General features: G+C 48.3%; 1 protein-coding gene across 1 annotated transcript in view; it reads right to left on the bottom strand.

Annotated features, from left to right (window-relative positions):
- Nucleotides 1–13,983, bottom strand: part of Aco2 (aconitase 2) — a 49,718-nt gene that overhangs the window by 20,561 nt on the left and 15,174 nt on the right. Inside the window, exons 2-3 of the mRNA XM_004642571.2 lie at nucleotides 8,159–8,295; nucleotides 886–1,144 (exon numbers count right to left, since the gene is read on the bottom strand). Of these exons, the coding sequence (XP_004642628.1) occupies nucleotides 886–1,144; nucleotides 8,159–8,295 (396 nt within the window). The remainder of the gene's footprint in view (nucleotides 1–885; nucleotides 1,145–8,158; nucleotides 8,296–13,983) is intronic.

The raw sequence follows: 13,983 nt of genomic DNA, 5'->3' as shown, positions 1-13,983 counted from the left end.
AAAAGAAACAAAAAACAAAAAGATAGGGGCTGGGAGATGGCTCAGTGGAATAAGTGCTTGCCTGGCAAGCACAAGAGCCTGAGTTCAATCCCCGGTTCCACCAGAAGAAAAAAAAAAAGATAAAAACTTGCCACTTGTGGTGACATGGGCCTTTAATCCTAGCTACTCAGAAGCCTAAGCAACTTGTTAAGATTCTGTCTTAAAAAATAAAGAGCCAAACTGGGTATTGTGGCACACGCCTATAATCCCAGCACCCGGAAGGCTAAGGCAAAAGGATCACTGTGAGTTCTAGACTAGCCTGGACTACACAGTAGTTCAAGACTAGCCTGAACTACATAGTGAAATTCTGTCCCAAAAAAATAAATAAAATAGCTAGGGATATAGCTCAGTGGCACAATGTCTGCCTGGCATGCACAAGGCCCTAAGGTTGACTTCTGGTACATAACACAACACAACACAACACAACACAACACAATAAGCTGGAGCTCAGCTCAGTAGGAGAGTGCTTCCTAGCACTGCAAAGTCCTATGTTTCACTGTCAGTATCTTAGAAGGAAAGCAGGCAGGGAAGGGAAAAAAAGGCAAAAACAAGACTAAATCTTAGGGCTGGGGTGGAGTTCAGGGTAAAGAGACTACCTAGTGTTTAAGCCCTAGAACCCACACCAAACCACAAAAGAGCCCATTAGAAATTGGAGGCATGGGGCTGGGGAGATGGCTCAGTAGAATAAGCACTTCCCTAAAGCGCAAAGGCCTGAGTGCAATCCCCAGTTGGGGGGGGGGATTGGAGGCAACACCCCTATTGGTAGAGGGAAGCTTCTACCCATCACCATGCCACACACACAGTCTCACACACACACACACACACACACACACACCTGCGGCTCACCTTGGCCCGACGCAGGTCCTTTTCACCCCCAAGCTGGGCTTCAATGAGATGGTCACAGTGGATGGTGGATGGCACAGCCACCTTGGGCAGCCCACTGCTGATGAACTGCAGCATGGCCATCTGGGCCGTGGCGTCCTGCATGGCCACACGGTCGGGCCGCAGCCGCAGGTAGGTTTTGCCCCGCTCGATCTCCTGGTTGGCTGGGTCATCCAGGTGTCCATACACTATCTTTTCCGAGAGGGTCAGCGGTCGGTTCAGTCTAAGGGAAAGAGGACAGCAGGACCGGGCCAGCTGCATAAGCCCTGCCTGCCCGCAGCTGCTCCCTCTCGGGGCGCGGGGTGCCCTGACCATGGGCAGGGTAGGCAGGCTGTTCAAGGAATCCCGAGTTCCACTTGGGTGGCAATCGGTCCTATGCCCTGTGACCTAAAGCACATGGTACTCGACCTGGTGGTACTTATTAGGTGCTCCAAAATGACTTAATGAACAATGAATGACAAATCACAAGAGATTTTTTTTTCCTTAAATGATATTTGCTTTTCCATAAAATTGATCACTTATCTAATGAGTACCTATCAAGTAGGTAGCTCATCATTAATGTTCATTGTATTTTTGGCTTTTTTTTTTTTAAGAGGGAAGGGAAGCCTTTATTAACTCTAAACATATGGAGAGAATCAAGGGCAGGGAGCGGCTTTTTTGTTTTGACACAGGATTTTATTATGCAGTTCAGGCTGGACTTGAACTCACTCTGTAGCCCAGGCTGGCCTCAAACTCCCAGTGATACTCCTGCCTCAGCCTCCTGAGTGCTGAGATTACAGACGCGCACCACCACACTGAGCATTCATTATATTCTTGGTTTTTTTTTTTTTTTAAAGAGATTCTCATTTGTAGTCCACGCTGGCCCCAAACTTGTGATCCTCCTGCCTCTGCCTCTGCCTCTGCCTCTGCCTCTGCCTCTGCCTCTGCCTCCCCAGCGCTGGGATGGAAGCATGTGCCGTCACACCAGGCTATGTGTGCTCGTCATTTAATAAAATAACCAGCTGGGTGGGTGGTGCATGCCTATAATCCCAGCACTTCAAGTTTGAGGCCAATCTGAACTGTAGAGTAAGACTGTCTCAAAAATAACAAAATAAGTAAATAGATAATAAAGTGCTGAGGATATAGCTCAGCACTTCCTGGACTTAATCCCTAGTACCACAGAGACATAGACAGGCACACATGCACCAAAGACTCAGCAGAGAGACAGTAACAGCTCCAGTTCCCAGCTGGAGTCTCACCATGGCTAGACACAGGGCTATGGCAGCAACCATTTGCCCCACCCTGCCCCACCTGCCTCCCCAAATCCCCACTCCACTTGCTGCAGGCTGGCTGCTGTGATTCCAGTCTCCCCACAAGCCCAGGAGCTCTCACTCCTGCACGTGTGGCCTTCTTTGCCAAGTACAGAAGCTGGGCCATGCCCCCACCTCTCACTTGTCCTCTCCCCCCCCAGATCCCATTCTCCCAGTGGCTCACCATCTCTGCCTCATTAGGGCCAACGAGACAGTCCATGCCCAGCCCATGTGGAAGTACAGCCTCTTCAGGACTCAGCTGTCCCCTCCCTTAAACCCAGTTCCCCGGGATGCCCTGCGGCTGCACACATCACAAAGCTGCTACTCCAGGGCCCTTGTTCTGCTCCCAACATCCAGAAATCTTAGGCTAAAGCTGATGTCCTGGGAAACAGCAGGACTTCATCCTCAGCCCAAGACCCCAGCCTAACCCTGTCATAGACCTTTGGGGGACCAGACAGTGATGCCTTCAGGGAGCACCTGTCTCTAAAGTGCAGCACTTGATGCCAGCAGGTAATAAGCAGTACTTAGTGCTTCCATCATAAACAGCTTTATTTATTTATTTTTCCGGTACCAGGGATTGAATTCAGGACCCTGCACTTGCCAGGCAAGTGCTTATTCTACTGAGGTATATCCCCAGCCCATAAACAGCTTTATTAAAGTATAACTGGCACACAATGGACTGCTTTTATTTTTTGGTTTGTGAGATAGGTTTAAGCTGGTCCTGAACGCATTATGTAGCCCATGGTTGCCTTGAAGCAATCCTCTTGTGGGATTACAGGCATCAGGCATGTACCACCACCTAGACTGCACATACTTAAAGGATACATGTGGGGCTGAATGTGATCCAGTGGTAGAACACGTGCCTATCATGCTGAGTGGCCCTGGGCTTCATCACCAGCATCTTTTTTACTTTGAGACAGGGTCCTGCTAAATCACTAAGTTGCCCTGGCAGGGTGTCATGGTTTGGAGTTTGTGCAAGGTGAATAAAATAATATAGGACACATTTTATAGTAGCATTTTATGGTGAATCACCTAAGAATCACATACTATAAGTGCAGGAAATCTACCCACACACTAAATACTAAACAATCTAGCTGAGGACCTAGAACTCATGTCTCCTACCAGTCCAACTGGAGGCCTGGCGCCCACAACACATCTCATGCAGGACTGCTTCGTAGATGTGTGCTGGAAAGGCCCGAAGGTCAGTGGTGGACGCTGGGAAGTCTGTGCCAGCGGGATGAAGATCTGTGCTAGCAGGCTGAGGGATCTGCACTGGAGCCAGGAAGCAACGCTCAAGGTAAGCACCGGGGCGCCCCCAAAGGTACCACAGCCATGCTCAGCAACAGGGAGATCCTGAGCTCCTCCAGTGATGAGGAAAGCCGAGTCCCCATCAGGGAAGCCAATGTGACAAGCTTCATGAGGCTGAGCAGTGCACCATCTTCCCTCTGGAGCCAGGAACTGATGCAAAATGAGGACCAGAGCACCACCAAAGTCCATCAGGAATGCCAGCACGACAAGGTCCTCCAGCAGAACAGCCCAAGAGAACCAGCAGCTTCCAACAACTCCAACAGCATTCCTAACAGCGTTTGGGCAGCTTCTCCTGTCCTGCCTTTATGCTGTTGGCAACAACCCTCAGGTGGGCCTCCTACACGCAGCACCACTCTAATTTAATTCAGCTGGGTGTAAGAAGTTGCCCACCAGTTAGCTATCCACCACACAGGGCTCAAACTCACAATCCTCCAGCCTCAGCCTCACAGAGCCCCGGGATTACAGGCCTGCACCACCACACTTAGATCAGATATTTTAGGAAGAGTGTTTTTTTTGTTTTTTTTTTTAATCAGGGATTGAACTCAGGCCCTTGCGCTTGCTAGGCAAGCACTTATTCTACTGAGCTATCTCCACTGCCTTAGATCAGATATTTTAAAAGCATTTAATTAAGTTTTGCCAGTTTACACGTGTGAAACAAGTGCCACAATCAAGATATTGAACATATTTACTTCCTCCCAAAAGTTTCCTCCTGCCTTTTGATAATAATCCCTCCTACCTTGCTTCCACGCCACCTTCAATTGACTTCCTGTCACTACACATTGGTGTTACCAGAGTACTCACTTTCAGGTCAGCATTTCCTAAGCCTGTGGTGGCAAAGCTATGGTATACGTGCCACAGCAAGCTGTTTGTTATTGAAAGCTCTAAAAGGTTCACCATCACTGTTCTAAGCACTTTGACATATAACTCAGATGCAGATAAGGAAACAAGGCAAGGAGAAGTTAAATGACTTGCCTGCAGGTCAGAAAGTTCTGTGTGCAAAGCTCAACAGAAAAAGCAAGCAAAGGAGCAGTGTTTGTGCCCTTCACATATGTCAACATCTACTGTCAATACCTGAGGAGAGAGGGCCTAGCACATGGTAAGTGCTTAATGATCAATGCTGGCACTGCCATTACGACTCTGGGAAAGATACAGACTCTTTTTTTCCAGCCTGGGTCCCAACCCCTCACACTTGAAAGCAAGAGTTCCCTAGGGCACTGGCTCTGCAACAAACACAGGTCCACTGGCAACTCAGAATCTCTGAATTCTGCTGTCATGAGAGCCCTGCAAAAAAATAGTAAGAGCCCGAGGTCCAGCATCCCCAGGCGACAGCCAATGACTCATCCAGTGCAGCACACAGCTCACGCCACTCCCTTCCACCCCTCCACACCCCCGTCCCCCAACCCCCGCCCCACCCCCCACCCCCGCTTCTAGGCCCAGGGGAGATGAAAATAGCACCCAGGCTTACAAACCAAGGTCCTTAAAAGAAATGCCTAATGGGTGTCAGAGCCTGGGGATCACAAGCAAAGCTGAGAATAAACTGAGAATGAGCTGAGACAGGCTAAATTGGTCTTTTGTTGGCCCTGGTTCCCCTGTGGCCCTGGGGACAGAGACCCAGGTCCAAAGACAGAACCAGACCCCATGTGTCATAGACACAGCATTGTTTTGTTATTGTTTGCGGTACCAGGCATTGAACTCAGGACCCTGCGCTTGCTAAGCAAGCTCTTATTCTACTAAGCTACCTCCCTGCCTTTTTTTTTAAAGTTTATTTATTTATGTGTGTGTGTGCATGTGTGGCCAGCTCAGTCCACCAGGGGGCAGGGCTGGCTGGCATGTGGTGCTGGGGGATTGAACCGCAGTCCCTGTGCTTTGCTAAGCTTGTTCTAAGTGGGCGCTTTAGACCACTGAGCCATCTCACCAGCCCCCCCACCTTTAATGTATTTGGTAAATGCTTGCCTGGCAAACACAAAGATCTGAGTTCAATCCCCAGTTCTAGGGGAAAAAAAAATGTATTTGGTACAGGGTCTCACTATGCAGCTCAGACTCGTAGTGATCCTCCTGTTTTCAGTCTTCCCAGAGCTGCAATTACAGGTAGGCACCACCACGCCCAGTCTTGGTGGCTGGCTTGGTGTACCAGGGGATGGGACCAACATGGCACATGGTGCCAGGGATTGAATCCTGGTCCCTGTGCTTGCCTAAGCAGGTGCTTAGTACACTGAGCTATCTCACCAGCCCATTTATGTATTTGGTACGGGGTCTCACTCTGCAGCTTGGAGGCAGGGCCAGCACAGCATGCAGTGCTGAGGATTGAATCCAGTCCTTGGGTTTGCCAAGCCAGCATTTAGACCGCTGAGCTATTTCCATGGCCATGAAGAGGGTCCCGTTTCTTTTTTCTATTTATTTATTTATTTATTTATTTATTTTGCAGAACCGGGGATTGAATTCAGACCCTTGCGCTTGCCAGGCAAGCACTTATTCTACTGAGCCATCTTCCCGGCCCGAGGGTCCTGTTTCTAAAAGGGCCTCTACAGAACAACCTTGCCCCTACCTTCTCTCTGTCACCCTCCAACTCTGGACCAGTGATGTGGGGCTGTCCTGTGCACTGCAGGTATTTAGTGGCACTGCTTGCTCTACTGACCAGACAACAGTGAGCCCCACCCCAGTTATGGCAACCAAATCTGTCTCCAGCCATTGCCAAATGTCCCTAGGTCATAAAAACACCCATCCCCACACCACCCACCTCATGGCAACAATGAAAATGGAACCACACATGTCTCATCATGAAAATGTTCAAGTTATGAATTTCTCATGTTAATGCAGGGCTGGGAAAAAAATAAGCAAAAGGAAAAATTTTTTTGCTTAGTTTTACAGATAAAATTAAGGCCTAAAAGCCTTCTGTTGCCTTACTGGGTTTCTTGCTTCCAGTGGTTAGAGGAAAAAGCAAAGCAGCTGCTTCTACTCTCTGGCCAAGTAATCTGGAAGCACACTGTGCACTAGCTCCCCTTCTGCACACAGCGAACAGTGAAGTGAAGAGGGGGTTTGGCAACACTTTTTCACTGAGCCACGGTGAGAATTCCAAGAATAAGTAAAATACATGGGTCCAAGGTCCTGCATCAGTGGATGGTTGTTCTCCCTCAGAATCAGCTGGGAAACTGGTTCCTCATATTTCTTTTTTTCTTTTTTTTTTTTTTTTAAATTAATACCAGGGATTGAACTCAAGACCTAGCACTTCCCAGGCAGGCGCTTATACCACTGAGCTGTCTCCCAGGTCCTCTCTCATATTTCGATCTTGTTAAATGGAGGTTCTGACTCAGCTGGTCTGGGTGGAGGTTGAGGGGCTGATTCCAGCAGGCACCTAGGCGATGCCAGTTCTGCTAGGTCACAGTCACACTGTGGACAAGGCCACCAGAGTCAGAGTTGCTGGGAGTGGGACAAAGGGGATGGCAGCCCAAATGTTCTTTTAACACACAAGACCATGAGAGTGCTAGAAGCTACTTCAGGGCGATGGAGCCAGGGAACCAACTTGGGCATGGGCCTCAGCACCCTACAGGTATATAACCTCAGACAGGGCACTTCTCCAATCTGGCTCTCTGTTTCCTCAAAGTGGGGAGGAGTTGGGACAACAAACTATAGGGGCTGCTGAAAACAAAAGCCCAGACCTACCCTGCTCCTTCACAACCACACTGACAAACACTTCCTAAGTCCTTACTGCTGTGCAGGAGGCTGTCAGAGGGGAGAGCAAGACAGCTGCCACCCTCAAAACTAAAGCAGAGGGGCTGGTGAGATGGCTCAGTGGTCTAAAGCACCTACTTAGAACAAGCTTAGCAAAGCACGGGGACCGCGGTTCAATCCCCCAGCACCACATGCCAGCCCGCCCCGCCCCCTGGTGGGCTGAGCTGGCCACACACACACACACACACACACACACACACACGAATAAATAAAAAAATTAAAAAAAAACTAAAGCAGAGACACCAGAAAACAGGAAGTAGAATGGCAAGAGACACAGCAGGTGTGGGATATGAGCAGTGGACTGAGACACAGAGGAGGCTCACTACTCTCACTGTGTGGCCATGGACAGCTTACAGAGCCTGTTCTCAGCCACATGGGGGTACACTTGGGACAGTTCTCACCAGTGTCAGTGTCAGAGGCTACCGGGCACTGCGACCCCATACTTCAGCCTTCTCCTGCTGCAGAACCCTCTGCATCCTTCTGGCAGCAGCATTGAGCCCAGCACCTGGTGCAGAGTAGTAAGCAAAGATGCTGCCCTTTCACCAAATGAAGGACAGGGTAGGCTCAAAAGCTGCCTCTGTGTGTGTGTGTGTTGTGTGTGTTTCCTGTGCTCTCTTCTGGCCTTCACGCTAAGCAGGAAACAACTGAGTCTCCAGCCACTGTCCTGATGGCCCTCAGAGGGGAGGCCCAGGCTCAACAGCCTGTGCTGAAAAGTACCGAGCTAAGTCCTTCTATTAGACTCTGATCACCAGGTTTCCTGACAAGTATCGTCCTTAGAAAACAGGCAGCAGTTCCCTCAATAATTCAGAATGCCTTTCTCCTCTACAGGGATACTTCACCTTGCGACCGAGTGCCTCCTATGCCTCCCAGCATCTTTCAACAGTCCTGCTAGTGCCCGTCCAAAGCCTTACCGTTTGCGGACAATGTTAATGTTCTTCTCTAGCAGGTCATAGCGGATGTACTCATTAGGCTCAAAGTGGCTCATGGCCACCTTGGCCCGTTGGCACAGGACTGAGGCCACATGGTACTGCCGCACACTGAGGACTTTCTGTAAAAGAAAGACAGCAACCATCAATGGAGTTCTTAGGAAATCCATCCCAAGGGACAGCTCAGCATGGTTTTGTTTTTGTTGTTTGTTTGTTTTTTTAAATCTGGGGGCCCGGGGAGATAACTGAGTAGAATAAGCGCTTGCCTGGCAAGCACAGGGTCCTGAGTTCAATCCCTAGTACCCAAAAAAAAAAAAAAAAAATCTGGGTATGGGGGCACACAGCTGTAATCTCAACACTTAGGAGGCTAGGATAGGATGAATCTCATGAGTCCAAGGGCAGCTTGAACTAGTCTCAACACCACCTACCCCCCAAAAAACACAAACAAAAACCAAGGGATTAGCTTTTTTTTTTTTTTTTTTTTGCAGAACGGGGAACTGAACTACTCAGGTCCTTGCACTTGCCAGGGAAGCGTTTATTCTACTAAGCCATCTCCCCAGCCCCAGAATTAGCTTTAAGAGTTATGCTGTAACTGCAGTCTTGGGAACCCTCATGGATGCACGGATGACACAGTGGCCACAGGAGCACAGCCTGCAGCATGGGAAAGCACAAAAGATGGAAGAAGTCAAGGTTGATCAGGGAAGTCGTATCAACCCATAGAAATCCCCCAGTGTCTCAATCCCAGAGGAGCCAGACAGACACAGATGTAATCAGCTCTGGTGTGCACACAGGGAGGGGCAGAGGACACAAGGGAGTGTGTTAAAGCTCGCATCCCAGACAGCTGTCACTCCAGCCATACCTGAAGCTCCTGGAGCACCAGGATGACGCCTCAGCTTTACTCATCTCTGTCAGGACCGCCCAGCATATGTTACAACAGAGATCTGTAGACTAAGTGGAGGAATGAGGAAAGTCCTAGGCTTCTCATCTCTTCAAAAGGTGGTGCCTGGACTGGGTGAGGGGCCAAGCGTTCAAGGCCAGTCTAGACAACTTAGCAAGCTCTTGTTTCAAAATAAAACTAAAGGTCTAGGAGTGTAGCTTAGTGGCAGAGCACCTGCCTAGCATGAGATCCCCAGCACCAGACACACAGAAGAAGGTGGTGTCTGCCTCCCCTTGCCTTGAATGTGTGGACTTCTTGACTAACTTCCAAGGAACAGAATGTGAGACTCCATGCTGTGTGACTTCCAAGACTAGATCATAAAAAGCATGCCTTCTGCCTTTTTGTTATGCAATGAGGTATTTTCAGGAAGGGATGTGTACTAGCTACTTTTAAACTGTGGATGACAACCTCCACAAGTATCTGTAACCAGAAAAGCAAAAATGAATTCAGGGGCTGGGGTAGATAGCTTGGCAGTCTAAGCACCTACCTGGCAAGCGCAAGGACCCAGGTTCAATCCCCAGTACCACATAGCATGCTGGCCCCAAAACCCTGGGCACACTGTGCCGGCCACTGAAACCGGGCATGATGGTGCATGCCCGTAATCCCAGTGCTGAGGCTGAAACAGGTGGATCACCATGAGTCCAACCTGTGTGGCAAGACCTTGTACCAAATAAATACATAAATGATTTTTAATTTTTTTTTTTTTTTTTTTAAATTCAAAGCAATCAGCAGAAAGGAAAAGGGCTTCCCTCCCTTGGTGGGAGTTTCAGGCCCAGGCTGTCTTCTGGCAGAGACAGAAGAAAGAAAAGAGGCAGAACTGAAGCTACTATCCCAGGCTCCCTTTTTATCTTTGTTTTGCTTTGTTTTTTGGTACAGAGATCAACCTTGCACCTGCAAGGCTGGAACTTATGTTGTTGAGCTATCTCCCCAGCCCCCAAGCTCCCTTTTTTGTGTCCCTTGCTAGCTTCCATGACAGAAACCAGTACTGGCCCACAGCTGCCATCTACAGAACTGCACCCCAATCATGTTCACCCAACAGCTGCAGCTGTGACCCCCCCCCACCCCAATGCCTACCAGCAGAGGCTATCTGCCACACTGGGCAGGTGTGAAGGACCTCCAAGTGACACATTTGGGGACCTCCAAGGTGCCAGAGGACCAGAAGAAAGCAATACAATGCAGCTGGAGTCATTATGAGCCACACACACAGTGGGAAGGAGCCCAGCACACAGAGAAGGGCAGAGACCTGGATTAAAATCTAGCCTGGCGGGCTGGGGAGATGGCTCAGTAGAATAAGTGCTTCCCTGGCAAGTGCAAGGGCCTCAGTTCAATCCCCAGTTCCGGAAAAAAAAAAAAAAAGCAAAAAAAAATCTAGCCTGGCTATTTATTGACTGTGACCTTGGACAATTTAGCCAAAGCATTCACTTCCCCAGAGTTACTGTGAGAACCAAAAGAAATCATATGAAGTCCTGAGTACTGTTTCTAATTACCCGAGTGTTACAATCCGCCTCTGTGCTCCCTAAATAAGAAACCATACATACTGTTCTGTGACTTGCTTTTCTCATATATTGATATAAGCCAGACATCTTTTCAATGCCTATATATAACCTATCTATTTCTGCAAATTGCTCTAAGTGTTGGTTTCCTTAGAAATAAAAATAATAATACCTAGTGTCTGGCCCGTAGGTAAAACCATAAATTGTAATCCTAATTACAGTACTGGGAAAAGGTAAAGTCTTGATTCCCAGCAGCAAGGGGACAGTGAAGCCAACTATGCATGACACAGCAACACCAAAATATAGGCTAGCTGGGCTGTTTTTGCTTGCTGGACGGTCTTTGCTAGTAGGGCATGGCAGCGCACACCTGTAACCCTAACCTGCTCACAAGGCTGTGGCAAGAGGATTGTAAGTTTGAGGTCAGCCAAGGCAACTTAGGAAGATACTTCCCCACCTCAAATTAAAATAAAATACATAGAGCTAGGGACAGAAGTCAGTGGTAGGGCACACCTAGCAAATATAACTTCACGAGTGAAGATCAAATGAATCACCCGCATGCTTAATCCTTAATGACAATGCTGCTCTGCTCTCCAATGAAAATGTCCTCTCATAAGATTTGGGCATAAGAGTGGGTATAGTGGCTCGCCTAAATCCCAGAACCTGGGAGGCTGAAAACAGGAAGATCACTACAAATTAGATCTGTGTAGAGATACTCTGTAGTCCCTGTACTAAATACATTTAAAAAAAAAAAAAAATGGGCACAGCTGGGCTGGGGAGGCAGCTCAACGGCATCAGCACTGCCTGGCAAGTGAAAAGTCCCAAGTTCTATCACCAATACCGAAAAGAAAAAAAAAAAAAAAAAAAAATTGGACACAATAGGCTGGGCGTGGTGGTACACAGCTGTAACCTCAGAATATGAGGACTGTTGCAAGTCTAAGACCAACCTGGGCTACAAAATAAACTCAAGGCGGAGCTGAACTGCATACTGAGACCCTGTCTCAAAAAAAAAAAAAATTTGCCACAGTGCTACCTACCTGTAATCCCACCACTCAGGAGGTTGAGGCAGAGGGATTGCAAATTCAAGGCCAGCATGGACTACACTAAGATGCTTTCCAAAAAAAATAGAATGAACAAATGAAACAAAGAATAGTTGGCACTAAAAGGACTCCTTGCCATCTGGCCACACTCCAGGTCTGCAGTGTTCAAAGTGCCAGCCACAAACTATGTGAGAAATGTGCCCAGTGCACCTGCAGAACCAATCCCCTGGATTAAACCCAGGGTTTTGGCACTCAACTACGTCCCCAGCCCTTTTTACTTTTTGAGATAGTCTTACTACGTTACCCCAGCTGGGCTTGAACTTGTGGTACTCCTATCTCAGCCTCTAAGAGTGCTGGGCTGACAGGGGTTCATTACTATATCCAGAAGGAATTAGGTTGTTGGAGTTTTTGTTTTGTTTTGTTTGGAGATAGGGTCTTGATAGGTAGTCCAGGCTGGCCTTGAACTTGGGCCAATCTTCCTGCCTTAGCCTCCTGATGATAGTCATGGGTCATTGTACCTGGTTTCACAAACTCCTCTTGAACCATGCTATGCTTGTAGACTTAGCTTTCTGAATCTGGACAAAGAACCTGACCACAATCCTAACTCAGAAACCTTACCCAGTTTCTCTCCACTTCTAGCCCCTTGGGGTCTACAGGAGCCCTGGTCCGTTACCCGCTGTCCCCATGGCTGGACTTCCCACTGTCAGCCACACATGAAGCACAACTCCCAGGATACTCAGCCAAGCCTCCAGACAAATACACCCCAGCATGCCAGACTTGCTAGAGGAGATGTTTGATTTATTGTTTTGTTTTGTTTTTTGTATTGTTAGGGAAGGGTGTTTAGGGTCTCACTACTAGATCAGACTCATAGTGATTCGCCTGTTTACAACCTCCCAAGAGCCACCACGCCCAGTGTCAACTGCATTCTCAGCATGCCCAGGGGCGGGGCCAGCAGATCAGGCCAGGGGATTGAACCCCAGATGTTTCTGATTTACCAACACTCCTTGCATCCAGGTGTTTGACCCATTGCAAAAGGCAACTAGCTGAGCTATCTCACTCAGCCCTTGCTTCTCTATGTTGTTTTTTTAAGTGTATTTAGTTCAAGGTCTCACTACATATATCGGACTCATAGAGATCCTCCGTCTTTTTCAGCCTCCCAAGCACTGGGATTACAGGAGTGCACTATCACGCCCAGTCTCATTCAGTCTCAGTGCACCCCAGGGGCGGGGCAGGTCCCACACAGCAGGCTGGGGGGGTTGATCTACACCTGCCTAAGCAGGTGCTTTAATCGGCTGAGCTATCTGGCCGGCCCTCTGCGTTCATTTTAGGGTCTGGCTGATTCTGTCAAATAGCCTGCAGAAATCAGCACTCACCTTGCTCATCTATCTACCCATTAATTCCAACAAAAAAGGAAGAAAATGTTATCTGATTGTGAGACCTTGGGCAATTCACTTAATGCTTCCAGGTCTTGGGTTCTCACACCTGCACAGGGTGAAACCTCAGCCTCACTCCCTGCTTCATCAAGAAGTTTTAAATGTAGGAAAGATGTGTAATGTGTGAATTCAGGGCTAGGCCGAATTAATGCATTCTGGAGACTGACTTCATGGACTGCATTGATCTCATATGGAAAAAAGACTAGCTGTAAGTCTCCACTTTTGGAATAAAAATAAACAGAAACACAATTGTTTATTAAACATGTACTCTGCGCTAAGCATGTTTTGTGCCAACCTGGAATTCCTGCGACAACACTGCCAGGTCCCTAAAGTTCTACGGATGTGGAAACCGAAGCTCAGTGAGTTAAGCCAAAAGTCACACACCAGGTGTACAGTGAACCAAGCGCCAAGCTTGAGGCTGTCTCGTTCTGATATGGCCCATGTCTCTTGCCCCCTGCTCCCCCCACATTTTAGGACAGTCTCTGACCTTGCTGTTCAGCAGAATGACAGTTTTACTGTGTGGTGGTACTGGTGTTTATGTCCTGTGACCTCTGGCAAGTTGCCCAGCCTCCCCAAGCCTTAGTTTCATCACAGTGAAAATGCAGATAAACTTGAATGTTAATGTCACACGGGAATGGGCACAGTGCTTGGCATGGGGCCTGTGCAGTGTGACCAACGTACTTCTTTCCACAGAGATGGGGCTAGCTACCCTACAGAGTGGGGCTGTGTCTTTTCGAATCCTGCAGGAAGTAGTAAGCTGCTCTGGGCAGATAAGCTCTAAGGGTCTTTCTGCCTCTAAGGCTTAGCATCCTCTGGGTCTGGCATTCCTGACCCCCTTTTTGAAGGGCTTCAGCTGTTCCACATATTCCTCTTTGCTTATCTGCCCTTCTATGGGTTCTTTTTTTTTTTT

This window comes from Octodon degus, unplaced genomic scaffold (genome assembly GCF_000260255.1).
Source record: "Octodon degus isolate 3935 unplaced genomic scaffold, OctDeg1.0 scaffold00156, whole genome shotgun sequence".
NCBI lineage: Eukaryota > Metazoa > Chordata > Mammalia > Rodentia > Octodontidae > Octodon > Octodon degus.
This window is presented reverse-complemented; position numbering and strand designations above follow the sequence as displayed.